This window comes from Oikopleura dioica, chromosome 2, assembly GCF_907165135.1.
Source record: "Oikopleura dioica chromosome 2, OKI2018_I68_1.0, whole genome shotgun sequence".
Taxonomy (NCBI): domain Eukaryota; kingdom Metazoa; phylum Chordata; class Appendicularia; order Copelata; family Oikopleuridae; genus Oikopleura; species Oikopleura dioica.
The window spans coordinates 15,647,971-15,675,493 of record NC_137292.1 but is presented as its reverse complement, the minus strand read 5'-3'; the positions used below and the strand labels follow the sequence as shown (position 1 = coordinate 15,675,493).

Below are 27,523 nucleotides of genomic sequence, written 5' to 3'. Positions count from 1 at the left end.
GATCTGACTTTTGGACTTTCTAAAATGGATACAACAATGAAAATCAACGAATTGCTCAATCAAGAAAATATTCAATTGAAGAATCAAGTCGATAAGCTTTCTCGCGAACGTGATTTGGCGAAAAGTAGCATTGAAAAAATGAGGAAAGAAAACGCGCAATTGAGACGACAAGTCAACACGCTGAACAATGATCTGAACGAAGTGCGAAGAATGAATCAAAAACTCAACAGCGATTTGAACGAATTGAAGAAAGCTAAAAACAGTGCTCAGCGAAAACAGACAACTGCTGATCGATCGGAAATTGTGCGCTCTTTTGGGGAAAATCCTGCGATTAATGGATTTGGACATTTCTTTGGTGTCGACCTACGATTGAACCACAACGAAGATGCAGTGCGAAAGGTGCTCCGAACAATGGCAGCCGGCTACTCGACTTTCAATTTGAAGGAATTGGATAAAATCGCATTTTTTGTTCTTTGATTTTTGTTTCGACGCGATTTTCATCCAAAATAAAGTTTTGGTACGGCGAAAATTTAGAAGTGACGGAAGCTGGATGGACAATCCGTCATCAATCGGAGAGAAGAAGCTACGGCGGCGACGGCTTCTGGAAAATGTGGATTCTTTTCAACGGTATTGATTGTTGAATTTGAGATTTTTATTTTTTTAGGAAAACGCGTCGACTTTCAAGCCGATGCGGACGATATTGGCCATATTGATGGGAAGAGCTACAACTCGGCGAAGAAATTGACGCCGGATTCACAAGGAATGGTAAAACTCAAAGGAAGTCATTGGTATGTTCGCTGGAATATTACAATTCGACAATAATTCTGTACATTTAAATTATTGATTAAATAAACGAGACGTAAATTTATCCTCTCTTTATAATAAATTTTGTTTTAACTTTTCAGTCACTCAACAATTCAACGCTTTTTTGGAAAATCTTTTAAAAAATTGATTTCCTTAGTTCAAATTTTAAATTAAAAAAAAAACTTTTAAATTCTTACCGATTTTCGTCAATTTATAAGTCGCAATGAAAAACAGCTTGAATCAGTTTCTCAATTTTACGTTGCTTGTCTTACGTCGCTGAAAACACTCGTAACTCGCATCGTATTTTATATTTTGTTGAACATGTTTTCACTTGGCGATTTTAAAACGTTGCCGTGAACGGGCGCTTTTAGAACCTCGGTTTTATCGACAAAACAGAGCCACAATTGTCAAACCAAACTTAGAAAACGACACTCGCGCTCAATTCTTTTTCACACCAAAAGGAGCTTCTTTTTCAGATGTTTTCAATAGAAATAAATAAACCAGCTGTTCGATCCAAAATTTTTCAAAAAAAGAATTTAAAAAAATTTTCAAAAAATTTTCAAAAATGGGTAAAAATCAAAATTTCGGCCAAAATTTTTTTCATTTTTTTTTTACAATAAAAATTCAGCTTCGGTTCAATCAATCATCAAAGTCGCAAAAAGCGGTCCTTAATTTTCGCAAGATGAATTGACAAGTTTGAGCTGTTGGGACAGCTCTAATCCGAAAACTATGAAGTATTGCCGCTCGGTGCTAAAAAACGAGCCTTTTTTTCGCCATGTGATAGTTTTAGAAAACCAAAAACGACACGACGGAAAAAGATAAAGAGAGAACTTGGAAGGATTGAGCATGAGTTCTAGAGGTACAAAAATACAATTGTAATTAAAATGCCAATCAATAATCAAGTATATAATCTCATAGGAGCAATAATTTAACTGTTACTTGAACATCAATTTTTGATAAATAGGATTCTCCAATACATTCTAAATGGCATGTTTCTTTGAACAACGCCATCTATGGCTCCATTTTCTCGGCCAATCAAATTTAAATCTATCTATAACTTAAAGATAAATTATAGACTATAAGTTGGCTTTATTCAACCCAAAAGCAATAATTGAATTTTTGACCAATCAAAGATCTTTTCAATAACAGGTGGCGATTTTTCGTTGACAGCGCCATTTATGGCCTATTTTGTTAGTTTTTCTTTTTTTTTGAACAAAAAGTAAGACGCGAAAAACTTGTATAAGAAAATTCCAGTTGTCCACGAATAAATGGCTTTTCGCACATTCTCCGCTCTTTTCGTCGCGTTACTAATTCGCTAATTTGTTCAAAAAACAAAAAACTTCAAAGTGACTTCAAGTGACTAACCCCTTAATTTGTTGTTCGCCGTAATTCCGTCAGCGGAAAAATACCTCGGTTCTTCAAAAAAGGGAAAACATGGAAAATGGAACTTTTTTCGTTGCTTTCTTCTTTTTTTTCTATTTTGCGTGAGAAAGCGACGTGGTTTATTCTTGTGTCACTTTAGCCAAGATTGTGGCTCCGCCGATGTTAATTCGCATTCTTTAGAAAAACGAGCCAAGTTTGAGATTTCCCGACTGCATTCCATTGTAAACGTAAGTCCATCTCCACAACTCCACAACTTTCGCAACTGATTTTTTGTTCAACAAAGAGCGTTTTTCGTCCAAATTTTTTGGCAAAAATGAATTTTTTTTCCAATTTCGTTTGTATACCCTTAAGATTTCAGGTGATATCGGCTCAACAACCTGTGTAGAAATCCTGAGTCAGGCACTTTCTCGACCCTGACTCAGGTTTTTTTACCAGTTTCCGGGAAAATTCGGGCTCTTATTAACCCTATTAATGCCCTATTAATAAACCCTATTGGTCAAAAATCCCAAATAAGGCTTCTGATTGGCCAAAATCCATTTTTGCCAAAAATAAGGGGTTCGCGTTTGGAGCCGACAAAAAAATTCGACAAATTTTGCTTGGGCGGCTACTCGGCTGCTGATTGTCCGGTGAGCCGAATCCGGGCTTCTGATTGGTTGAAAATTCTCATGCGAAATTTGTCGAAATTTTTTGTCGGTTCCAGACACCTCCCCAAAAAATGCTCTTTTTATTTCATTTTCTGTATAAAAATTGCCCTATGAAAAAAACTGTGGCAGACAGTGAGGTGATTTAAAAATTGGAGTGAGCTTGAAAAATAACTGTAAGCTTTAATAAGTCGCGTACTTGATAGAGCGCACGTTTAGAAAAAGAGAAAAAAAAAGGAAAAAAGTCGAAAAAGGGGTTTGAATAAAAACGCTGTGCAGGTGCTGCAGCATCGGCAGTTGGATTCGATTTTGTGTGAGTGGCTGTGGAGAGTTGTCGCGTGCTGATGTAATATGCACCAGTTGGCTCGCGTTCCGAGAACCCCCAAACCGAGTGAAAAATCGCTCCTCCCTCACAATGTATTTTGCATAAGATGCGCATAACCGCAATGAGAAATGTGACAAAATAACTACCCTCTTTAGGGGGCGACCATGACGATAAAAGATTTTTTTATGCATTTTGTCCAAAAATTAAGATAGCGACACTCTTATCTTTCCGCTCAAAATATATTTTATATTATAATTTTTATTTTTCGAGCCCAAAAATTTCGTGTCAGGAACTGACAAAAAGATTTCGACCAAATTTTGCGTAGAAATTTTCGACCAATCAGAAGCCTGGAATTGGCTCAACGGCCAATCAGCCGCCGAGTAGCCGCCCACGCAAAATTTTTCGACGTGTTTTTGTCGGTTCATGACGCCACCCCAAAATTTTGGTCAAAATGGAGATTTGGGAAAAACTGATAATTTTCGCAGAACATTTTGGGATGGAAAATTGAAATGGAGCCGAAAAATTAACTAGATAGAGCTTTCACAAAATTGTTATTCAGGAAAATAAGGGTGTCACAATGATAATTTGGACCAAAAACCGTTAAAATAGAGAAAAATCCCTTATCGTCCACAAAATGAATTTTGCATAAGATGCGCATAAGTAATAACCGCAATCTCAAATGTGACAAAATATCTACTCTCGTAATCGGGGGCCAAGAAAAAATCATTTCTTCCACGAAAATAGAAAAAAAAATCCATATCTGATATTCTTCCAGCGGTTTTTTCTTATGAAACCACTGAAAAAACAATTCTTTGTTTGTATTTTCTGCTTTCTGGGTACCCTTTATCGGCCAGAAACGTGAAAAATAAATTTGACCAAAATTCTGGTATTGATAATTCTGCCTGGTGTTTGGAAGAAAACGGAAAACGTTCGTCCCGTGCATCAAAACCTCGGAAGCAGTCGCAATCGTGCGCGCTGGCTGTCGACTACCGAAAAAAGAATCATCCGTTCTAGCTCGTTCGTTCCAGCGCTAATCGAGCCAGAACTAAAACAAATGACACAACCGGTTTTGGTCCAAAAAAAAAAAGACCGGGAAAGATTAGGGTCTGAACTCCGCTTATTGAACTCAAAGAAAATAAATCAAGTTTTTTTACGGTTAAAAATTAAAGCCGGCTTCGTTAAAAAAACCTGCTCAGGTAGATAGAGCTCCTATAAGGTCGATAAAAGATATTAATCGATGGCTATCGTTGCAGGTGTTCTTTAAACCTGAAAATCAGGGCCTTATAAAGCGTTTGAGCTGTTTTACTATCTTGCCAAACAAGAAATTACTATTAAATGAGACAAGCGTAGTCACAATAAGAAAATCATCTTGGTAATTAGGAGTTAGTCTTTTCATTATTGGCTGAATAAATTTATTGTTAAATTTTATTCAATAAAAAATTTAGATTTTGATTGTATCTTTTGTATAAAAAAAAAACTCAATATTCTCAGTGAAAAACTGAAAGGTCATTATCTCACTGCTGATAAAAAATTTTCGAAAAAGTATTTTCCCGGCTGTGGATTATCTCGTAAAGCCGGATTGATCCGTTTGTAAGACAAATTTGGTGCGGAAGTTACGCACTCCCTGCGAAAGAATGCTGTTGCTCTTCCGTTTATTTTTCACAAAACAGTCATTCTTCAACCCTTTGACATCGTTTTTGAGAAGTTACAGGAAAAACGCGGTAGAAGCTTTGGAAGAAATCAGGGCTGATTTTTGGTGTTTTGAGCGCCTAAAAGTGCAGCTGCGGGGAGCTCAATCAGAAACCGCAAAGTCCTGCGAGAGGTGACTTGGCTGGTCAATCATTATCCGATTTTGTTTTTAGAACATGCTTTTATGAGCTGTCGCGCTCCCAAAAAGTATTTGGGGTTGAATTAAATTTGAACTTTTTTCTGGAAAACAATTTTTATCTTATTGAACAAGTATTTTTTTGTTTCAAAAAAAAGAGATCTTGATATAATTAAAAAAAGCTGCTGATTGGCTGGTTGGCCGAATGCAGGCTTCTTATTGGCTAAAATTTTGTCGACACAAAAAAGGCTAGAAGCAACTATATTTATTTATTTTTAGGATACCCTTATTTTAACAGATTCCCCGAAACGTTCTTTAAAATAAGGGTATCCCAACGATAAACGATATTTTTGAGCATTTTATCAAAAATAACGTTTTTTATTTGAATGCCCTTACTGCTAAAATAAGGTCATCGTCACAATAAGCGATATTTTCGAAATTTAAGGGTTTCTCTTGAAAATAAATTTTCAATCAGAGATACCCTTAATTTTTGGACTCTAAAACGTGAAAAATGAAAATAGCGTTTGTTAAAAACCGAAAAATGAAAATTCTTGAAAATTGTTGTATTATGTTCTGTTTGGTTGTTTTTGGCATATTTATGAAAAAGAATGCGAAGCACTTTCTCGAAGAAAAAATGAAGAAAACGTTGAAGCTTGTTGAAAGCGGCTTGGAGCGCGAGTTATGCAAGCTGAGTAAATCGTGAGAGAAAACCAACCGGCGACGGATTCTACAGCCATGTTAAAATTCGAAAAGAAAAGATATGTTTATTTACGAATTCAGCAGGGTTACTTCTGATAGACATAAAAAAACGGGGGTTTGTAACATGAACTTTTGAAAAGTTCCGTTGCGGAAACGCTAGAAGCCTGGGAATATTCAAAAGGTGCATTTTTTGTTCAAAAAAGATCTCTTTACGTTTCAGAAAAGAAAAAGAAAGCTTTCTGATTGGTAGATTTTCAAAAGAAAAGCGCCACCTGCTGGTGATTTTTAACTATTCTCACCAAATTTCGTGCGCTCGGCAATCTGTCTAGAAAACCTGAGTCAGGTTTTTAAGAGCTCAAATAAAAAGCCGGTCTTCAAAACCTGACTCAGGATTTCTACACAGGTTGCCGAGCTCGCTGAGCTCAGAAAGAGTTGAAAAAAACCAGCAGGTGGCGCTTTTCTTTTGGAAACCGACCAATCAGAAAGCTCTCTTTTCCTTTTCTGTTAAAATCAAAAGTTCTTGAAAATTGCTCAGTGTAATTATAATTTGCGTTTATAAACGCGAAAATTAATTGCAAAAATATCGTGGAAACATTTTTCTAATTGCCAGCCGCGTTATGCAAATAGCAAACTTGCATGTCAGATAAGTAAGTAGCCGAGTTGTAATCTAGTTCAAAAGCGAAATTCTAATTAATTTTCCGGAAGTTAGAAATAACTTTCAAACCGCGGCGGAAACCGAAATCGCTAAATGTATACAAAGTTGCCACTTGATAGAAGTTTTCCGCTGCCACTTTTAAATTCGTAAGAAAAAGTATAACCCCGGAAAATGTTGCGGCGCTAAGCGTGTTTTCAAATGAACCATTTTTTTCTGATGAGCGTTTTTTTTTCAGGAGAATTACGGGATAGGCAAAAAGTTGCAAATTTTTGGAGATAAAAATTGAGCTGAGCTGAGCTAGAGTTGCTTAGCCCACAAATAGTTGAGCTGAGCGAGGTCTAGAAATTGGCCGGCTCAGTTCAATTTCAACGTCGTCTGAGCCAGCTGAGCTGAGCTTTTTTAAAGCAAAGCTAGCTGAGCTGAGCCTATTGAGCTGATTTTTTCAAATGTGCTGGTCAGCTCAATCAGGTCACCTCAGCTGAGCTAATTCTATTTTCAAATGATGATCAGAGCTGAGCTGGCCTCATACTCAAGCATTTGAGCTAAGCAGAGGAAATTCCGTGCTCAGCTCATGATTTGAGTTCAGCTCAGTTTGCTGAGCTGAGCGTATTGAGCTGATTTTTACCAACTCAGCTGAGCTTACTTTATTTAAAAATCCTTGAGCTGAGCTGAGCTTGCCTCATACTCAAATAAATTGGGTTGAGTAGATGAAAATTCCTGCTCAGCTCATTTTACGTGAGTTGAGCTCAGTTTGCTGAGCTTCGCTTTTTGAGCTGATTTCAGTTAAGTATGGATCAGCTCAAAAACCTGAGCTCAACTGAGCTATTTTTTCCCTGAACCAGTTTAGCTGAGCTAAGCTAAGCTAAGCCTCTTCTCAAAATTCCTGTTAGCTTAGCTAAAAATGTGGATTCTTTTACGATTGATTTTTTGCAAACTTCACTTTATTTTTCTTTTCGAAAATGAATCAGTTACAATTTTCTGTTTGAAAATGCGATTTTCTTCTTCCAGCTGAGATTTGCGTCTGGCTGAGTATTTTGTGTAAATTCGCGGCTCAGGATAATTTCTCACTGCGTTTGGGCAAAGCGGCGCTGATCCGGTCTGGGAGTCTTCTTATGCGGCACCTTGCCTTCAGCAGCTGCCATGTAAAGCAGTAATTGGCACGGGCGAGAACGACTCTGAATAATAAATCCAAAAGCCGAACGAATTCGCCTCTTAGCGCAAAGTCAACTTACGCAAGAAAAGAAAACAGGGCGCTAGAATGGTAGCTTTTGCTAAATCTGAGCACTCGAGTATTGAACATTTCTGGTTCGTCAAAATACAGTTATTTTTTTGTCGAATTCCTTAAATTTTTCGGGACCGAAATTTTGGCCCCGTAATCATTTTGGGTTAATTTAATAGAATAATTAAATTTAATTCGTGAACAAAATTATACAATCCTTCTTTTTCTATTCAATTTTTCAATAATAGACCCTTATTGGGGGTAGTGTCTGGAACCGACAAAAAATTTCGACAAATTTTGCGTGGGCGGCTGCTGATTGGCCGGTTTGCCGAATCGAGGCCTCTGATTGGTTGAAAATTTCCACGCACAATTTGTCGAAATGTGGGTTCCAGGCACCTACCCCCTTATTGTCCGACCATTTCATATTTGGAAAAATAAGGGTATACCAAGGTTGAGGCTCTCAATTCATTATCTAAATTGATTCTTGAGTAATATTATAAACTTCGATATTTTTTTTAATTCTTTACCTTAGGATACCCTTATTTTATTCAAGATTAAGTGGCTGGTGAATAAGGGTGTCTCAATACTAAAATCTACGAAAAGTAAATGATAATTGTTTTTCCGCAGAAATTCTGATTATTTTTATTGCTAATTATATTTCATTCTTTCCAAAAGAATCTCAATAATAGACTCCAAAGAAAAAAGCCGCTGGAAAACGTAAACGTAAATCAATACATCAAACAATGTTAAATTTACCAACTAAACTAAAAATAAGAACAACTCAATTCCTAAGCATTCCTTCGTAGCCTATTTTCGGCTCTAGTCTATTAACCCATGTAAGTACTTAGGTACATTATTAACAAGTTAGCGGCAATTTTTCAATAATAAAAAATCGACTGATTTGGGTTGGAAACAAAAATGACTAGTCCAAAATGAAAGGCGGAAACTGGCGCTTGGGCGGATTCACGTTTCGGCAAAAAAGGTGCTTTAGGAAAAGTGTTTTCGCGAGTTGGGATATCTTTAGATGTGTTCATTTTGATTATGAACAGAGCGGTGTTTTGGCAACGTTCGTCGAAAAGCGTTCCAATTAGTCTGACCAAAGATTATTTTATAAACTCGCTGTTTAGTAGTCCTCAAGGTGATATAGTACGCCGATTGGAAAGCGCTGTTTTTGGGCAAAAGTTAATTTTATAACGACTCCCAAAATATCAAAAGTGAGCGCCGCCGCGTTCATTTTAAACGCAGCAAAGTGAGCTCTGACCTCCTCGCTTGATTTAACTCAAAAACAACGCAATAGAAGGCCAATCAAGGAAACAAAAAACATCTTTCAGTGAACTGAAAATCTTCTTTTTAAAAATTATAAGATTGATGTTTTCAGCTTCTTGTTTATTAATGATCTATTAAAACCTCCAGTTTTTGATTAATAAAATAGACAATGATGACAAGAATCGACGTTATATTTTTACAAAAAATATTTTTTATTTACAGAAGAGCGAAAAAAAAGGTTAATCATTTCAGGATTCTAATATTCCAGCGGACAAAAGAATATGCTCCTTTGAGTTTGACGATTCCTTGTGAATCCGGCGACAACTTTTTCGCCGAGTTGAAGCTCTTCCCATCATCCCAGTCAATATCGTCCGCGTCGGCTTGAAAGTCGACGCGTTTTCCTAAAACAATAAAAATCTCAAATTCAACAATCAATACCTTTGAAACTTAGCCACAGTTTCCAGCAGCCGTCGCCGTCGTAATTTTCTTTCCACGTTTGATGTCGAATTGTCCATTCAGCTTCCGTCACTTCTAAATTTTTGTCGCAAACAAACTTTATTTCGGATGAAAATCGCGTCGAAACAAAAATCAAAAAACTAAAACTGCGATTTTATCCAATTCCTTCAAATTAAACTCCGTAAAGCCGGCTGCCATTGCTCGAAGGACTCGTCGAATGTCATTCTCCTTGTGACTTTCTCGGACAATGATAGAGTCAAGGCCAGTATAAAATCCGAAACCAATTTTCCAAAGATTTTCACACTGGTCATCTCCGATGGAAAACATATTTTGGAAGATTTCTTTTGATTGTCTCTCGAGGTAACTGTTTCTTTTCTTCAGATTTTCATTTTCTTTATTCATTTTCAGATTCTCTTTGTTCAAATGCTCGTTGATAACTTCCGTCGTTTCGACCCGATTTTTCCCAAAAACCAAGTCTTTCGGTTGAATTCGATTTTGAAGCTGTTTTATCAAACTGACGATCGAGCGGTGATTCATCAAAGCTGCTGCATTTGCTGCTCTTTCCCCGAGGTCGACTTGCAGGCATTGTTGTATCAGACTCTCCATCGCCGGGAAGACTACTTCTGCAGGTCTTCTTACATTCTGAGCGATGTTGCTGATTATTTGAAAGAGATTTCCTGTTGCAAAAGGGTGTCTTTATTAAGTTTTAGAGCCCAAGTCTTTTCAAGAATTTTAAATAACGAAACTTTTAAAACTATTCCTGAAAGTGCAGAGCATTTGAAAAACGATTCCCATCGCCCAAACATCATGGCCAAAAGTAACATTTTCATTTCCATGTGCTTGAAGACTCTCTGGAGGTAGATATTCCATCGACCCGGCGACGCCAGTATTCATAGTTCCGTCGGTAAGTCGGGAAACGTTGAAATCAGCAATTTTGATCTGTTGATAATCTTTTCAAGAAGTTATTATTTGAAATTTACCTCTTTCTTGTCGCCAGAAAGAAGTATGTTTTCGGGCTTGATGTCTCGGTGAATTATATTTTCTCCATGCAAATAGTCTTTAAATCAGTAAGTCGCTTTATCAGAGTCATTTAAACCTACTCATTGCAAGAACAATTTGAGCACAAATGCCAAGAGCGTCCTTTTCCACCCATTCTTCTTCGTTTTCACCTCCCTCTGAAATCATAAAAATACAAAATGCGATTTCTCCTTACCGTTCTCAAGTTTTTGTTCAATAAATTGGCCCAAATCACCGCCAGGAAGATATTCGAGAATCAAGCCATGGTAGGGCAGATTGTTGTGAGAAGAGAAAGCGAAGTTGTCATGAAGTTTTACGACATTCGGATGATCTGAGTTTCGGGTTTATAACTTACCAATTCTGGGAATTTAGAAACCAAGTTGGAAAACGTTACCTAGTCGTTGAAGAAGATCGACTTCCAGCTTTGCTTCTTGCTCCATTTTTTCGTCAAAGAGGCCGATACCTTTTAGCATTTTCAGCTCATTTCCTATCAAAATATTTCAGCAATTGTCTTCCTTTTCCGCTCTTACCTTTTTGCTGGTCCTCAACGAGCCAGTAGATTTTCCCATCTCTAGGCGCCTTCAGCTCTCTTACCGCTTTAAACCGATCGTTTATCACAGTTCCTTCCATCAGTGAATTACTGTAACAGTTTTTGCTTTATGAGATTTGAGGTGTCGAAAATGCGGATGCCGGGAGAGTATTTGCATTTTCTTAGCAAATACCCCTTTCCCTTTTTATTTGTCTTTGCATCAAAAAAATTATCTCTCTTGGAGAATTTTAATATTACGACGTGTATGTCCTTAATTTAACCATCACCCGGATTTTAATCTTTAAATTTTTCAATCCCCAAAGCCCTGAAAATCGGATAAAAGCCAAAAATCAAAAGGCGTGCCCCGAAAATCGCAAGATCTGCTCCTCTAAAACCGCAGTCTCGTACAACGAGATTGATTGACTCATTCGTTAATTCGGATTATTATACATCGTTTCTTTTCTTTTGATTGATCTTTTTATTTTTCTAGCGCTCCAAAAATTGAACAAAAATCTTAAAAGAAAAACTTACGGAAAAATAATGTTTTCACGTTTCGCGGGATAATAAATGCACATCCATTTTTTCCCTCCGCCAGCCGTTCTACTGTTTTGTCTCTTAAATTAACATAGTGACACCCTTATTTTTATCAAAAGTAAGCTCACACCTTCTCTTGTCTCAAATAATGACTAAAATTTTAAATTTCAAAAATATTGTCCAAAAAATTTTCTTATAAAATTTCAGTGGCCAAATTTTTGAACTTGAATTATTATATTGACACCCTTATTTTTCTGCTAATAATTTACTTTTTGATATTCTCAAGTTCCTTTTGAGACCAAAATCACTAATTTCTGACTATACATTTCAAAACTTACAGTTCAAGTTTTTTCGAGTAAAAGCATTTTTGACTCGAATTTCCGACTCAAAAATCCGAAATTTCAAATTTCACCCTTTAAAAAACACACTAAAGGAATGAACTTTCATTTTGTAGAAAAAAATAAAATCATAAATAAGTTCAGAGAGAAAAATCTGAATTAAAATCATGCTAAAGACGCGTCTACCCCCTTAAAACCTAAACTGTATTTCCCAAAGAAAGCGAAATTTGTTTAGTTAATGAGTTTTCCACAAAACGAGCTTAGAAGTATTATTTTGCGGAAATGCGCCCTTCCGCGTTTCGCTTTTATCAGCAGGAAAGGATTAATTTTCGTTTTCTGAAAAAGCAATTGTTTTTAAAACGAGCTTTCACTTTTTAAATTAATTGATTTCAAGTGCTCCTTTTCGATCGGCGGATAATTAGGCGCAAGCTGATTTCTTCTGTTTTCAAAATAATTTATTCCAAAGAAATGTGAAAGTGAATCTGTTTGTTTGAGTTGGAAACGGTATATTGATGCACAAAAAGATTCGAGTTTATAAAATAAAAAGGGTAAAATTTTTGATTTTTAAGAATTTCAGAATTTTTTGACCAATCAGATTTCAGCATTCGACGCAAAAATATTTTTTGTCAGAAAAGTCGATTCGCGCCGCTTTATCAAAAAATTGTCGAAAGTTAATTCATGAATTCAAAAGACAAAAAAACAGGATGATGTCTGGAACCGACAAAAAATTTCGACAAATTTTGCGTGGGCAGCTACTCGGATGCTGATTGGCCGGTTTGCCGAATCCAGGCTTCTGATTGGTTGAAAATTTCCCCGCAAAATTTGTCGAAATCTTTTGTCGGTTCCAGACACCTCCCAAAAACGCTATAGAGTTTGTTAGGTGGAACGAGTCGACAAAAATGCGACGAATTTCTGCGTGGGCGGCTTTTCAGCTGGTTGGTTGGCCGATAGCCCGAATAGAATCTTTTGATTTGCGGAAAATTCCGACTCAACAGTTTGTCGCGCTTTTTGTCGCGATCCTAAAATTTGATGAAATTTGGTCAAAAAGCCTCATTGAGCTTTTTGCTTAGCCAGTTGCTGGCGACTTTTTGAGAAAAAAATCTGAAATTGAAAAGAAAGTCATGTTCGGTCACGTTCAATTAGTTCCTGGTTTAAAATTAGTTCCTCAGAAAAGCCGTGGCTGCTCCTTTGAGCGTTGAATATTGGCGCTAATTTCATTTGGCTTTCTTATTCCTTGGCTAGGGGTTTTTCGTGAATTCTGGAAGCTGGGCTGAGCTGGCCGCGAAGGAGCGAAAAGCGGATTCACTCTGTAACACACGAAAAATGCGCATCAGATGCAAATCCGCGCGCTAATGCAACCGCTGGACCAAGAACTACAAACTCAACCACACAAAGCTCGGGCTCAGCTACAAATAGAAAAATTCCAGAGCTTCGGGGGAGCTGGGAACTGCAGTTCAAATAATCTTTCAAATTGCTCAACGAATTCGAACTTTCCTGTCAAAAACTGAGGTGGCGTCAGGAACCGACAAAAAATTAAACAAATTTTGCGTGGGCGGCTACTCGGCTGCTGACTGGCCGGCTAACTGAATCCAGGCTTCTGATTGGTCGAAAATTTCCATGCAAAATTTGTCGAAATTTTTTTGTCGGCTCCTGACACCTCTCCCGAAAACTGAGTAAAAAACCTGTCTTGAAAACCTGAGTCAGGGTTCATAAAAAGATTTTTTTCTGACCCTGACTCAGGTTTTCTACACAGTTCATCAAATAGTCAGGCTTCACGAAGCGACAACAAATTGCGCAAATTTTTCGTGGGCGGCTATTCGGCTGCTGATTGGTCAAAAATTTCCACACAGAATTTGTCGCAATTTTCTGTCGCTTTTCCGCCTGTATCCCCTTGAAATGACATAATATTTGAACAGGGTATTTGAGAAGCATCAGAAGTGAACTTGCTCCTTCACAAAATCCAACACTAGTCGCTGTCCCGCAAGTGGCACTTTTGAATCGTCGAGTTTCGCGTGGCTCCCAGCTGCGGATACATTTATCAAACTAGCGCTTAACTAGTGGCACCTGACGCCAGCTCCTTCGCCGATCATGTTTGTTTTTAATCGTTCTTTCCGGTAATCCCCATTTTTTGTCGCAAGAAAGTGCATTTCCGGGCTCACGTTAGATCCAATCATTCACGAAAGCAGAATTATTCGGCCGCTGCGTTCGCCAGATAAATTCGATTTCCAAACGCGTAAGTTGATGTTCCTCTTCTTCCGAAATTTCAGATCCACTTTAGGCTTTAAACTTAGTCCAAAGAAACAGCGTAAATACAGTTTTCATCCGAAATAACAATTTTGGCAAAATACTTCTTCGTAATACCTTCGTAAAATTTTCATTCAAGAACCACAAAAACAGGTTTTTTGGACTCAACCAATTTTTGGAAATGAATTTTTGGATAACCAATAAGATTGCTGTATTTGGCCTACCGGCCAATCAAAACCCTTTCCATAAAAATCTATTCCAAAAATTGGTTCTACCCGGTTTTTTCCTGTTCTGAACCCTGTTTTAAGGCCTGTTTTCAGAATTTTTTGCAAAAAAACACAAGGAAAACAGGATTAAAACAGGGTTTGAACAGGTTTCCACACAGATCCTGATTAAAATTTTAAGAAATATCAGAAAACAGGACCAAAACAGGTTTTAAGACAGGCTTGTTTTTGACTCAAAAATCTTCCAAAAGGTCATATTTTCTGCTTTCAATCCTGTTTTCGCGTACTCAGGGAAAAAGACAGGGTCGAAAACAGGTTTTTAAATTGATCAAATGCCAAAAAACCTAACCCTAAATAATTTTGTTTCCAAGAATAAGTTCTATTAGAGAATCTGTCTTCTCTCAAGTCATATCAATCCCATCCTTCGCCCCGTTTTGCCAACAATTCTAGTTCCTTCCTAATTCTCCTCTCCCTGTTCTAGCCTCTTACTTAACCACTAAGAAAGAGGGTTGAGAAAAGTGTGAGTTTGACGAAAAAAACAGGGCCTAATCGATTCAAGAGCTGAATATTCAGGACGATACGGTGTTCAGTGGAATCTCGAGCTCTCTCTCGACTATCTCAAAGTCTAAACAGCGAAAAGAGAGAAGATATTCAAATCGCTGTTTGGCCTAACTCAGCCGCTAAGGTGGCTCATTCGGCTGAAATCAACTCGCCAACTTATCGAATTGACTTCCGCTTCATAAGTACGCCCATGCTAATTTTCTATTTTGCAGTTCAGCGAAACTCGAGAGGGCGAAAGCAAAACGTGGGCCTTATCCGGTCAGGGTCCTTTTATTACTGTATTTTTCAATATCTAGCTATCTTTTAAACCTGTCTAAAAGACTGTGATACGCTTTGCTTAATGAAAAAAGATGGCTTGTCATGGAAAAATTTTGAAAAAATTTCAGGGTTCAAAAAAATGTAAACCCCGACTCAGGTTTTTGACACCAATTTCTGGGGTTTCGCCTCAAATCGACAAAAAATTCGTAAAAATCAAGTTTTTCCGGAATTTTTTTTCTGAAATCTGATTCGCTTATTCGCCGAATGCGGTCATCTTATTGGTCAAAAATTTGACCGAAATTTTGGTCGAATTTTTCTTATTTTTTTTATCGATTGAGCCAATTTTGACCAAAATTTGATTTTTTGCCATTTTTCATTAGTGATCTCCTTAAAATCTCCGAGGAAAAAGAAGGTATTTTGTTGACTACTGTTTACGTGAACTTTCTTCTCGAGCTAATTGCCTTACTGAGAAGCTCCAATTTACAAAAAGTGAGCATCTATCGTTTATTTGGGCAACAGGCGATCAATTAATTCTCTCAATATCATCCCTCGATTAGATTCATATCTTCGAAAATAGCTTTTAATGCAAAGCGAGGGGAAATGACCAATTAGAGCTGCTCGAAATTCACTTCCTCCTCATTAATAAACACCGTATTACTTCAGACTTTAATTGAGCAGATTTCGTCCACAAAGCAAAAATGAAAGAAAGAAAGACAGAGCGTCACGTGTGTTTAACGTAGTTAGAGACGCATGAAACGCGTAAATATTATCACTGCTAATGGCTCTCTAACGCACAAAAGTAACTATACGTCGTTCTAAGTCAAGAGCAAAAGAGTCAAGGAAAAATTCTAGGGAGCATTCAGTGGGCCTTCCCCTAACCCTAAGCCTTGCCCTCCTAGGTTAGGGTTAGGGGACCGACAAATAGCCTCTACTACCCTGTTTGGATATGACAACCTGTGTAGAAAACCTGAGTCAGGGTCTTGAGAGCTTTAACTAACGGCCCCGCTGCTTTCTCGGAGGCTTTTTTTGAGAGGTTTTTAGGACCCTGATAGTCAGGGCCTGACTCAGGTTTTCGACACAGGTCGCCGGACCCAGACAAGGTATAAGGGGTTATCTATCGGCCCTCCAAACCCTAACAATGCTAGGCAAGGCTTAAGATTAGGAGGCCAATTGATGACCCCCTAAAAAAAATTTAATCCTAATACGCAGTTTCCATTCTCTACACGCTATTTTTATGATTTAAACCCAATGGCAGTTTACAAGGAGCAAAACAAAAAGCTCTCATTTTCTTCCATCTTTGTGACCGATAAATTCTAGCTTTGGAATGTAGTTTTTAAATTCTTCTATGAGAAAGCGGCTGAGCCCTTTGTTTCCCTGACAGAAGGGCAATCTCGCGTGTAGATGATGATTGTAAACTCACATGCGTGTACGGTTTCTATTACACTGATCCGCCACGAACATGTGTCCAACGTCATCAGTGGTACCATTTCTGGGCATCGAATAAGCGCGCCAAGAAGCGGGGTTAATTTCAACATTATTCCATCACTGTTGAGATTCACCTTCGACGACGGTTCTTAGTTACTCGCGTTTTTATTCGGAAAAAAAAACAACTTTGGTTCAACTTATAAAGTTCAAGGAACATTTTTTCACATAAAAAAATCATCTGCCAATTTTTACAATAATGATTTATTATTAAACACATCGATCAAACGTTGTTTCCATAATAACGGGATACTGAACCCCTTCGTCTGGTTGAAATCCGATTACTTTTGTGCCAAGAACTTCGGTCTCTTCAAGGTCGATTCGTTGAATTGGAGCATCAGAGCCATATCCGGCGACGAGGTAAATCGAGGACCCTGATTCAAGAGCAGATGCAAAGAACACTTTCTATAGAAAAATATTTAAATATTCTGTAAAAAAATTTATTTACTTTTTTCAGATTTCCAGTGATTGTCCAGGCGTCATTTTTAAGCCGCCAAATGTCTGTTGCAGCAGTTTCTGCGATCGAATCATATCCGCCAATTGAAAGCATGGATCCATCGGTCAACCCGATAAGAGAATGGCCATAAAGAGCTCTAGAAGAATCCGTCTTTCAATTTAATTTTTTAATTTGGCTTACATTGGATGATCTCCAGTTTCAATCCACCCAGACTCAGTCAATATCTCCACCTGTGCAAGAGATGGCGCATCCCACTGCCAGCTGCCCACAGTCGTTGGCTGACCATTGTAAAAACCGAGCCCGGCGTACAAATGATCATTCGTCGTCATCGGTGCGATGCTCACTTCATTCCCGTCGAAATAATTGCAAGTTTTTGCATTTTCAGGGTTCGAGCGAGAATATGAAAAGCAGATGAGCGCTTGAATTTTTTTTAATAATGAAAATGATTTTTAAAACATTCTGAAGGTTACCTTCATTTCCACTCGAAAAAGTAAGAGTAGAGCTTTTGGAATGAGGAGGAAAAGTAAGCTCCAGATCGAGAAAAGAAAATGAACAGTCATCAAGAAACGCGACTTTTTTGACGAAAGAATTGTCAATTTTTTGATACGCGCCAAAAACATAAAGGACATCTTTTATGAGCGCATGTTTTGCGTCCGTCAAAAACTGTTCATTTGGAGCGTCAATCGTTGCTTGAACGGTTTCAGATCCGTCCCCTTTGATGATGAACGCATTGTGCAAGTCGACGAATGGTGCTGAATCGTCGTAGTAGTAATAAGAAGAGGTGTAGTTGTAGTAATAGTAGCTGTAGTCAGAGTTGCGAATTTTGCTTTATTTTCGCTGAGCTGAGCTGACCTGCGTGAAAAATTCTCTGAGCTGAGCTGAGTCGGCCTTTTTCGGAGCTCACCGACCTGAGTTGAGCTGAGCCGCCCGTTTTCAATGGTCATTGAGCTGAGCTTAGCTGACCTTAGCTGCCCTTTTTAAATAGTTGAGCTGAGCTGAGCTGAGCAGACCCTAATAAGAGCTGAGCTGAGCTGGGCTGAGTATTTTTTACTCTATTAGTAGTTAAATTGTGTTAAAACCATTGAGCTGAGCTGAGCTGAGCTGAGCAGATCAGATCATTTTAGAAAATCAATGAGCTGAGCTGAGCGACTGCTCAGCTCCCTCAGCTCAACAAATTTGCAACTCTGGCTGTAGTCAGTGTAGAGCAAGACCATGATAGACGGAAAGGCTTCTTCTGGGCAAAGCGGATGATCGCAGTTTTTGCACCCTTCTGGGCAATTTTCTCCACACGGGCACGCATTTAGACAGGCTTCAAAGAATTAAAACGCCTGTTAGTTTCCTTCTCTTACTGTCATATTCTCTTTCGCAAATCGAGAGACAATATTCAGTCTCACATAAAAGTCGGCATCTCGTAAATTCCATCCGACAATTTCCATTGCATTCTTCTTGTATTAAATCATCCCTTCATTCTACATCCAAGAGGAAATTATTTAACTCTACTTACGGACAGTCTCCCTTCATTATTTCGTTGCTTATTTTGTTGACGGCAAAGATGCCCGAAAAAAGGCCAAAAAACGTCATTTTGAAGTTTTTCATCGTTCAAGTGAAATGATATTTCTGACCTGGTTTTGATAGATTTGGCAAATAAAAATCGAAAAGTTCGAAATGCTCTGCAAAGTTCAGGGCAATTCTAATGAACGGGGTTTATTAGTTCGCTTTAGTCAGAAAAAGTAGACAGTTACATAACCAAAAATTTACCAAATAAAAAATTATTACAGGATTATTAAAAAATAAAGCACAAAACTATTAGTTAAAGGGTGTCACAATTTTGACAAAGACAGTAAGTCTGAAAATCGTCTAAAACGACATCTATCTCCTTATAAAGCTCCCTAGCTGTATTTCCTTATTATCGAGTCATCATTACGAAGCTCTTTCTAAGTAGAATTTACCCTTAGATCTGTCTGAAAATGACTTTAATCTGTAGATCTGAAATATCCCATTTCGCGAAAATAATCGGCTAAACCCTAGACCCTCTAAAATCGCTTCTTTCCACGGTGCCGGAAAAGCAATGTCGCCTCCTTTTTTTTGAAATTAAAGAAATGCGAGCCGGGCTGTACTGTTTTGGTGTTTTTGCGACTGGAGCTCCCAGTTTAGATTTTAAGCCGCCATATTTCCCGAGGGATTGAAACTAAGCTGCCACAAAATCACACGTTAGGCGCTCCAAAGAAAGAGGATTAAGGCGATACCTAGGAAACGTACCGCCAGCCAGCGAGTTGCGGTACATACCGACTCAAAGATTCTCTCGATTTTTTTTAAAGAGTGCGGGCCTTAAAATCAGGAAAAGTGAGGAACTACGGAATCAGCTGTGTAGTCAGCTGATGTTCTAGCGTTTTGCGCAGCGCAACGAAATTTGAATTATTTTCATTAAACCACGAAGATACTCTAAAAAGTTCATGAATCTGACGACTTTCGTTATTTCCTGGCCCAGGTGCGTCTACTCCAGATACGTAAAAATACATGAGTAAGTGTATCGAGTTCTTTGCCCTTCGTAACGTGGCATTTGATCAGTTTTACTAAATTTGCATAAAATGACGTTTCGGGCCGAGTCATCCTTTTTTTCTGAGTTCGACTATTTTCGGTCGACAGTTTTGACCAAAATTTTGAGAAATTTTTTGACCAATCAGATTTCAGAAAAGATTTTTCAAAATTTTTGTCCAAATTGTCGACCAAATTCCCCTAAATTGCGAAAATGCAAGAGTTGCAGTTATGAATTTAAAAAAAAAATGCTTGTTTTTTGAGAAAACAGCGGCTCGTGGAAGCTTTCCTCGTCCTGGTTCAAATATAACAAAGGCGAAAAAGAGTCGGAACTCGCTTTCAAAGAATATTTTTTTCTGAGGAAGAAAAATATCGAAAAACGAAAATACGGCTCTTTTTAGAGGATTATTTTTTGCTTATTAGATCATCTCTTACTGTAACGAAAAATTCAAAAAACGTTGGTTTTCCGTTTTTGTCTTTGGAAAAGTTTCCATAACGCGGCTTTCAGCGGCTTTGGCGTTGACTTTGAAATTGTTGTGAAAATTTGAAAATTGTCAATTTTGATTTTGCAACAAAATCTAATCCGGGAATTATTCTAAAAGCGGCTATTATGGGCGGTTTCTGACAACATGATATTACGCTGGAATTTTCAGCTAAAGGACACGACCTTAATTTCGCGAAAATCAATTTCCACTCAAGTGAACTATTTCACGGCAACGTGGGTGACGCAGTTTCTAGCAATCGCTTGTTTTGAACTTATAAAAGATTGAGTTACTCATTCTTCTTGCATGTGAATATTATAAAACGGTTTTAATCCACAAAAAAGACGCCATTTTTTTTTGATTTATTAAAATTTTCGAGCAAGAAAGTGTACAGAATTATTTCAAAACGGTAATATTCCAGCGGACATAATATCTTTCTCCTTTGAATTTGACCATCCCGCTTGAATCTGGCGTCAACTTCTTCGCCGAGTTGTAGCTCTTCCCATCATGATAGTCAATATTGTCCGCGTCGGCCTTAAAGTCGACGCGTTTTCCTAAAAAATAAAAATCTGAATTTCAAAAATCAATACCTTTGTAAGTGATCCACATCTTCCAGAAGCCGTCGCCGCCGTTGAAATTGCTCTGCGATTGAAGTCGCATTATCAAGCCAATTTCCGTCACTTCTAAATCTTCGCCAACAAAAAACTTTATTTTGGATGAAAATCGCGTGGAAACAAAAATCAAAATCAAAAAATGCGATTTTGTCCAATTCCTTTAAATTGAAAGTCGTTAGTCCCACAGCCATTCCTTTCAGCACTCGTCGGACTGCTTCTTCAGAGTGGTGAGTTCGGTCTAAAACATGGTCTCTGCCGTAGAAATGGCCGAATCCATTTTTCGCTGGAAATTCAAAAACATCGCGAAAAACTTCGATTTCAGCACCAGATTTTTTCAATTCGTCAATGCCCTTTTCAGCTTGTTCCTTCAGTTGTTTTAGGTTTGAAATTTCCTCCTTCAGTTCTTTTGAAAAAGCTCCAGTTGTTTTCTGAACCTCTTTGATTTGAAAATCGCGCTCCTTGCTCGCTAAAATCGCGGTTTCTTTGAATGATTCAAGTTCTACGACTCTTTTTTCCAGCCGTTCATTTTTCGCCTTCAATTCATTTTTCTCTTTCTCCAAAGTTTTCACATCAAATGCCAAGCTTCGGAAAGTCGCATTGTCATTTTCAAGCTGTTCAAGTCTCTTCAAAATCGAGTTCAGCATTGAATTGTCGATCTTTGCGTTGTTCTCGCCAGAATCCTTGCCCTTGTTTTTGTAGTTGCTACTTCCAATCGAGCTCTCAGACATTTGGTCAGCGTTTTGCATTGTCGAAAGATTCTAGTTTTTTTTTTCTCGATCTCTAATTTTTCAATTGCAAATTGAGTTTTTCTGAGCTCTTATTGCTAAAGTAAATAATCCACCAACTACCATTGCAAACAATCGAATGTCAACAGAATTTCGAGCTGCGGAGAATTAAGTAAATAGTTATTGGAACTCTAATATTCTGGGCTCGGCAACCTGAGTAGAAAACCTGAGTCAGGGTCTGAAAGATCAAAAATGAAAAGCCGCGAAGAATATTTAAAAACAGTTTTAATCCACAAAAAAGACGCTATTTATTATTTTTTTTTTGAATAATTTAAATTTTCGAGCAAGAAAGTGTTCAGAATTATTTCAAAATTGTAATATTCCAGCGGACAAAAGCACAATTTCCTTTGACTTTGACCATTCCGCTTGAATCCGGCGTCAATTTCTTCGCCGAGTTGTAGCTCGTCCCATCTACACTGTCAATATCGTCCGCGTCGGCTTGAAAGTCGACGCGTTTTCCTAAAAAATAATAATCTAAAGTTCAACAATCAATACCGTTGTATGTTAGCCACAGTTTGTAGAAGCCGTCGCCGTCGTAGCTTTTGGAGAACATTTGATGTCGGATTCTCCAGCCGCCTTCCGTCACTTCTAAATTTTCGCCGTAATGAAACTTTATTTTGGATGAAAATTGCGTCGAAACAAGAAACAAAAAAAATAAATTGCGATTTTATCCAATTCCTTTAAATTGAAGTTCGTCAGTCCCGCCGCCATTCCTTTGAGCACTCTTCGTACAGCGGCTTCGTCGTGGTGGGGTCGGACGTTGTAAGAATCAAGCTCGTAGAAATGGCCGAATCCATTTTTCGCAGGAAATTCGAAAACATCGCGAATAATTTCGATTTCAGCTTTTTCCTTCAGTTGTTTTAGGTTTGCAATTTCCTTCTTCAGTTCTTCTGAAAAAGTTCCAGTTGTTTTTTGAACCTCTTCGATTTGAAAATCATGCTCCTTGCTCGCTAGAATCGCGTTCTCTTTGAATGTTTCAAGCTCGGCGACTTTTTTTTCGAGCTCTTCATTTTTCGCCTTCAACTCGTTTTTTTCTTCCTCCAAAGCTTTCAGATCGAATGCAAGCCTTCTGAAAGTTGAATTATCCTTTTCCAGATTTTCGATTCTCTCCAAAATCGAGTTCAGCATTGAATTGTCGATTTTCGTGCTGTTTTCGCCAGACTCCTGGCCCTTATTTTTGTAATAGCTACTTCCTAGAGAGCTCTCAGAAATGATTGATTGTTGGTCTGCGTTTTGCATTTCCGAATGTTATTCGTTAGTTCGATTTCTCTATGTTTGTTGCTTAAAATATTATTTACAATGGCTTCGCAAAAAACTCATAAAATTCTATCACCACTGAGCAATAAGATGATCATCATTGTAAAAAGTGGGTGTGCCTGTGTTGAAAGCTCTGAGAATAACCCGGTTCAACTCTTATATGTTTATTCCTCCTCAATTATAATTCCGATTCCCTTAGCCAGATGCATATCCATTTTTTGATCAACGATCTCAGTCGCTAAAATTAATTTAAGTAATGATGAACGTGTCAGCGAATTCGTTTTGGCGGCGAAAGGGTAAGAAGCGCGAAAATCAGCTCGGTAGGTGCGAATCGCATTCCCCGTCATAATTGGCGAGCCCTACAGCTGCCGCTTTTTTTCTGGTCCTTTTCTGAATTTTAAGCTGAACCAAAGTTCAGCGCAATTTTTTTCCTGTATTCATTCTAGTCGGTCGCGAGAGAATATTTCTGAGAGTCGATTTTTTATGTGTTCATTTCCGTAAATTTATACACGAAAGTGCATTTTCGTCTGCGGAATCGATTAGAGAGGAGGATCGCATCCGGAACGCCTCGTTTTTTAGATGATGAGTACTTCCGGGGATCATCGCAAAACTCAATACTCCAGCGGTCGACTAGAAAGTCAAACCGATCGAAGCTTTCCAAGGTTGAATAAATAAAGGAAATCTACAGGCAGCCATTTTCTTCCGAAAATGCGGAAAAAAAGCTCGTCGTGTTAAAACCTGAGTCAGGATCCTGAGAAAACAAGAATAAAAAACTGCGTAGCGGCTTTTTTTAACAAAAATAGCCAGCAATTTCTCATTGTCATTATACCGCTTTGTCATTATTGCTTTTTCAGGACCCTGACTCAGGTTTTCTACACAGGTCGCTGATAGAAGTTGAATGATGTGCTGGATATTTGGCCGGGCGGCGTTGCCTTATGCTACTGTAGTTGCTCATGCCTCATGATGGTCAAACACGTTATAGTTTACAGTTGATTGTATTGATCTCTGGAGAGAGCAGAGTGTATCGAAAGGTAAAGTGTTTCAGAAGGAGTATCTTTTGGGTGTCTTTTTATCAGAGTGTCAAGAATCAGAGAGTGGAGTTGTGCCGAGGACTCGCGGACATGTAGTTTACGACATTTGCTCGGGTGCGCCTATGCGCTGGTGAAACCCTTATTCAGCACATCTCTACTGAGTCTTACTAGTAAATCTGCAGTCTCTTAAATCCCCCTGGGTAATCTGTTTTGATGACTTCGAAAATGTAAAATTGTGACTGATCCGTTTCACGATGAATTTGTTACTTTCACGGAGCTGCTCGGCCCCGGCAATTATCGCAGTGTCGATTTTCGCCCTTTTTTCGAGCGCCGTTATTTCGCGCTTGAAGTTCCTTAACAATAGTAATTTCGGAAAAGCGCAGAAGCCGCGAATTCTTGCGCCGTCAACGCCGCCTATTTAACACACACTTTTTCGAAGCTGAAAATCGAAAGAAGCATTGTTGAGGCCGTTTATCGGGCCATTCTTGAGCTGCAAATTTCAAGGGCGAATACTCACACGTGTTTATCAATTTATTTTTGAGCTAAAGAAGCCGCGCATTTTCTGCGTGTTATGCCGTTTTCTGATTTGTCACTGCATTGGATTCTTAGATTTATTGGAATCTTTGAGCTGGAATAAAATAGGAGACTGTATACACAGCGAAGATGTGAGCTTCTATTTATTCAATAAAAGTGACATGGTATCTTGCATACCATTTGGTTCCGTCTTCCCAGTCCGTGAAAAGAATAATTTGCTCGTGAACACCTTCAGAATCTGTTTCTTTCCAATCATATCTTTTCATTTCGAGACCGGAAAAAGAATTCATAGCCTGGCATCTTGCTTTGAATCTCAGTTTTCGCCCTTGAATTCATTACTCTATTGTGTTACATGTATAAAACATAAAATAGTAATCATATAAACAGTGACCTTCACGAGTAATAGAGAGACGCTTTATGTATTTTCTTGTCCCGTCAGATTGTTTTGCTTTCCAATTATCATAATTGAGTGTTGTGTTTCCAACAGTTAAATTCTTGTTATCCGCTGCAACCTGTAAATAATGATGGTTTTCTTTGATCTTTAAATAATATATAATATCAACCTTTAGGGTAAATTCTTTCAATCCACTTTGAAAAGCTTTCATCATAAGCTCAAAAGCCGTTTTATCAGCCCATTGTTTTCCACCGTGCTTCTCACTTTTATCATCGTCAGTAAAATGACCAAAACAACTTTTTTAGCTTTAAGAATCGAGAATGATAAGTCTTTGTTACGTAGATAATAAAACATTCCCGTATTTTTGAGCAATCTCAAGCTCTTTTAAATGCAAGACGAAATTCGACTGAATATTGGCAGGCTTCGGACAGGGTTTGAAATCTGGAAATTGAAATTTTTCCATATTGACCTCCTTAAATTAAAAATCAAGGAACGGCCCAAAAATTCCACCCGCGCAGCCTCAAGTTTGACTTATTAGTTATAACCGCTTATTGAACCTGTCAATTTGAGTCGTTACGACTGTGAGCACGTCTAAATGTGAGCTATGAGCACGTGCTCACGTGCTCATGAGCACGAAATTTGCCCTTCCAGAGATTCATGAGCATGAGCTCGCTTGAGCACGACTGTTCTCTATAATCGGTGAGCATGAGCACGCGTGAGCACGAGGGGTCCAAAATTTTGTGAGCATGAGCACGCGTGAGCATGCTTATCGAGCTCACTTACGTGCTCACGTGCTCGTGAGCTTGTCAGATTTCAAACCCTGGCTTCGGATTCGCCTGAACTTGGTTGACAGTGTTAAAATTGGCTTTTTGCATTTCATTTTCTAATATTTTCTCCTCAAGGGATTTTTCTAGCTGGTTCACTTTAAGTCCAAGGTTTTCAACGGTATTCTCAAGCTCAGCAATCCGTTTTTTAAAACCAGTATTTTCTATAAGCGCATCGGAAAGGGTGATCTTCAGCATTTGTACTTCCCCCATGACTTTATCGGACCCAGTTCTCATTTCCGATCGTAATTTTTCTGAAGTTTCAAAAATTTTCAATCGGTATAAATCTTCTTACCAACTAAAGATGAAAAAGATACGATTGTTTCGTCCGAAAAAATACTTTCGCTGACATCTGAGGATTTTTCAGACATTTTCGGCGCGTCTCTCAAAATTGCAAGCGGCTCTACTTTTAACGCGATTTAAAGCAAAAGAAAAATGATATAAAATTTTTTAATATGTATCTTTCCAATTGTAAAAAAGATAATTAAATCTGTAACTTTGGGAAAAAATGAAGTTTATGAGATAATTTAAAATGAAATCATGAAAATTTAAATTTCATATTTAAATACAATATGTACATGTCTAGTTTCGACAAAAAATGTTCGAAAACATGTATAATGATCAATGAATTTTAAGGCAGCTCCCGTTTCGCCCAAAATCCCGGATCGCCCACATCCCGGATCGCCCATTTTCCTGGATCGCCCATTGTGGGCAAAACGGGAAAATGTGCGAATCAGGAAAATGTGCGATTCAGGATTGGGCAGAACGGGATTTACAAAATTAGAAAAGGAACTCTTTATCCCTGAGTCAGGGGTCTAAATTCGCAGTGCGAATTCGCTTTATTGCGAAGTAGGCCTGAGCACCTTATTTGAAAGATAAGAGCTTGAACTCTCTCAGAGGCTTCGGGACCTTAGTTTGGGTCTTATAATTCCGCAAAAATACATTTTAGGGTTTTCCTTCAGGCGTTAGAGATGGTCCCCTTATGTATCACAAACCTTTGTGAACTTACCCTTTTATATCGACGTTTTTATAAGTGTCAAATTTTTCTAAACCAATGAATTCTATTATTTTTGAAATAAAAATTTTTACCTACAAAAATTTTCGCTTTTTTCGCAATTTTAAAGAAATTTTCGCTTCGCTTTCGCTGCGTACTGGAAGTTCAAATTCGCTTCGCTTTCGCTTCGTAAAAAATTTGAAAAATATGTTTAGCTTTCGCACCGGGTTTTTGGCTGATAATTAGACCCCTGCCTGAGTATTATATCTTTTCTTCTTTCAAATAAAATCATAACTCGGTCAAATCTTCTTTGGAATGTCCGATTTCCAAAGATCAATTTCGATCGATTATCAAATTTCAAATTTACAATTGCAAATCCTGGTTTGCACACAAATCCCGTTCCGCACATTTTCCCGTTTTGCCCACAATGGGCGATCCAGGAAAATGGGCGATCCGGGATGTGGGCGATCCGGGAATTTGGGCAAAACAGGCGCTGCCAATTTTTAATGACCTCCCCAATTCTGTGATGGCGATTTTTTCCAAGAAAAAGTCAGCGAGACTTTTCCAATTGAAAAGAGACTTTTGCAGAATGGGCAAATATTAAAACTGGGGAATAAATGATCCGTTTTGGCATGAATATCAGCTGAATAAAGCCGCCGCGTTTTTATACCTTGCTCGAGCTCTTGAAGTCGAGCATTCAACTAGCGGCGCCGTGAATCAGCCAATATTGAGATTCGAGAATTTTTGCAACACAGATTGACTTTTATCTGAAAAAAGAAAGAGAGAGAAGCAGAGATTTTTCGGAGTCTTTTTGTTAATTAAGATCTGCAGATATGGTAATCTAAATTTAATCAAATCATGAGCTAAGCAAGCTTAGCTAGTGTAGAAACTGAACTGAGAAGTTTTTTCAAAGCTAAGCTGGCTTAGTTGTTCAAGTAGAATTGCCAAAATTTTTAAAATTTGTGCTTGGCTAAGATAGCTTAGCTGCCGAGAGAATAAATATGCTCAGTTAGCATAGCTTTGCAGCTTTGCTTAGCTGAGCCAAAGTTTTTGAACTCTAGCTGAGCTAAGCTAAGCTTCTCTAATTTCTATAAAAGCTAATAGCTTAGCTAGAGTACAATAACTTTGGCTCAGCTAAGCTTAGCTGCGCAAAATT

The 27,523-nt window shown here is 38.1% G+C and overlaps 2 protein-coding genes and 2 long non-coding RNA genes across 4 annotated transcripts; 1 reads left to right on the top strand and 3 right to left on the bottom strand.

Annotated features, from left to right (window-relative positions):
* The first annotated feature begins 523 nt into the window (after nucleotides 1-523).
* Nucleotides 524-849, top strand: LOC145700443 (uncharacterized). Its single transcript, XR_014134206.1, has 2 exons — nucleotides 524-627; nucleotides 665-849. It is a non-coding gene; the product is annotated as an uncharacterized LOC145700443 (long non-coding RNA).
* A 9,156-nt stretch (nucleotides 850-10,005) lies between these two features.
* On the bottom strand, nucleotides 10,006-10,920 carry LOC145698501 (uncharacterized). Its single transcript, XM_081775703.1, has 6 exons — nucleotides 10,821-10,920; nucleotides 10,685-10,777; nucleotides 10,487-10,621; nucleotides 10,374-10,448; nucleotides 10,254-10,330; nucleotides 10,006-10,212 (listed from the first exon to the last, which is right to left on the bottom strand). Exons 1-6 carry the CDS (start codon nucleotides 10,918-10,920, stop codon nucleotides 10,006-10,008), a joined length of 687 nt encoding a protein of 228 aa, XP_081631829.1.
* A 5,750-nt stretch (nucleotides 10,921-16,670) lies between these two features.
* On the bottom strand, nucleotides 16,671-17,800 carry LOC145698500 (uncharacterized). The gene is made up of 3 exons (XM_081775702.1): nucleotides 17,098-17,800; nucleotides 16,909-17,053; nucleotides 16,671-16,865 (listed from the first exon to the last, which is right to left on the bottom strand). The coding sequence occupies exons 1-3, from the start codon at nucleotides 17,244-17,246 to the stop codon at nucleotides 16,671-16,673; spliced, it is 489 nt and encodes a 162-aa protein (XP_081631828.1). The 5' UTR covers nucleotides 17,247-17,800.
* A 304-nt stretch (nucleotides 17,801-18,104) lies between these two features.
* Nucleotides 18,105-19,190, bottom strand: LOC145699465 (uncharacterized). The gene is made up of 3 exons (XR_014134023.1): nucleotides 18,422-19,190; nucleotides 18,267-18,379; nucleotides 18,105-18,226 (listed from the first exon to the last, which is right to left on the bottom strand). It is a non-coding gene; the product is annotated as an uncharacterized LOC145699465 (long non-coding RNA).
* Between the last annotated feature and the right edge of the window lie 8,333 nt (nucleotides 19,191-27,523).

Coding starts and splice junctions, on each gene's coding strand:
- LOC145698501 (XM_081775703.1), bottom strand. CDS start 10,920: ATGGAAGGAACTGTGATAAACGATCGGTTTAAAGCGGTAAGAGAGCTG. Junction 10,778..10,820: donor CGTTGAGGACCAGCAAAAAG/GTAAGAGCGGAA, acceptor ATATTTTGATAG/GAAATGAGCTGAAAATGCTA. Junction 10,622..10,684: donor CGATCTTCTTCAACGACTAG/GTAACGTTTTCC, acceptor CCCGAAACTCAG/ATCATCCGAATGTCGTAAAA.
- LOC145698500 (XM_081775702.1), bottom strand. CDS start 17,246: ATGACGACGAATGATCATTTGTACGCCGGGCTCGGTTTTTACAATGGT. Junction 17,054..17,097: donor GAAACTGGAGATCATCCAAT/GTAAGCCAAATT, acceptor GGATTCTTCTAG/AGCTCTTTATGGCCATTCTC. Junction 16,866..16,908: donor TCACTGGAAATCTGAAAAAA/GTAAATAAATTT, acceptor ATTTTTCTATAG/AAAGTGTTCTTTGCATCTGC.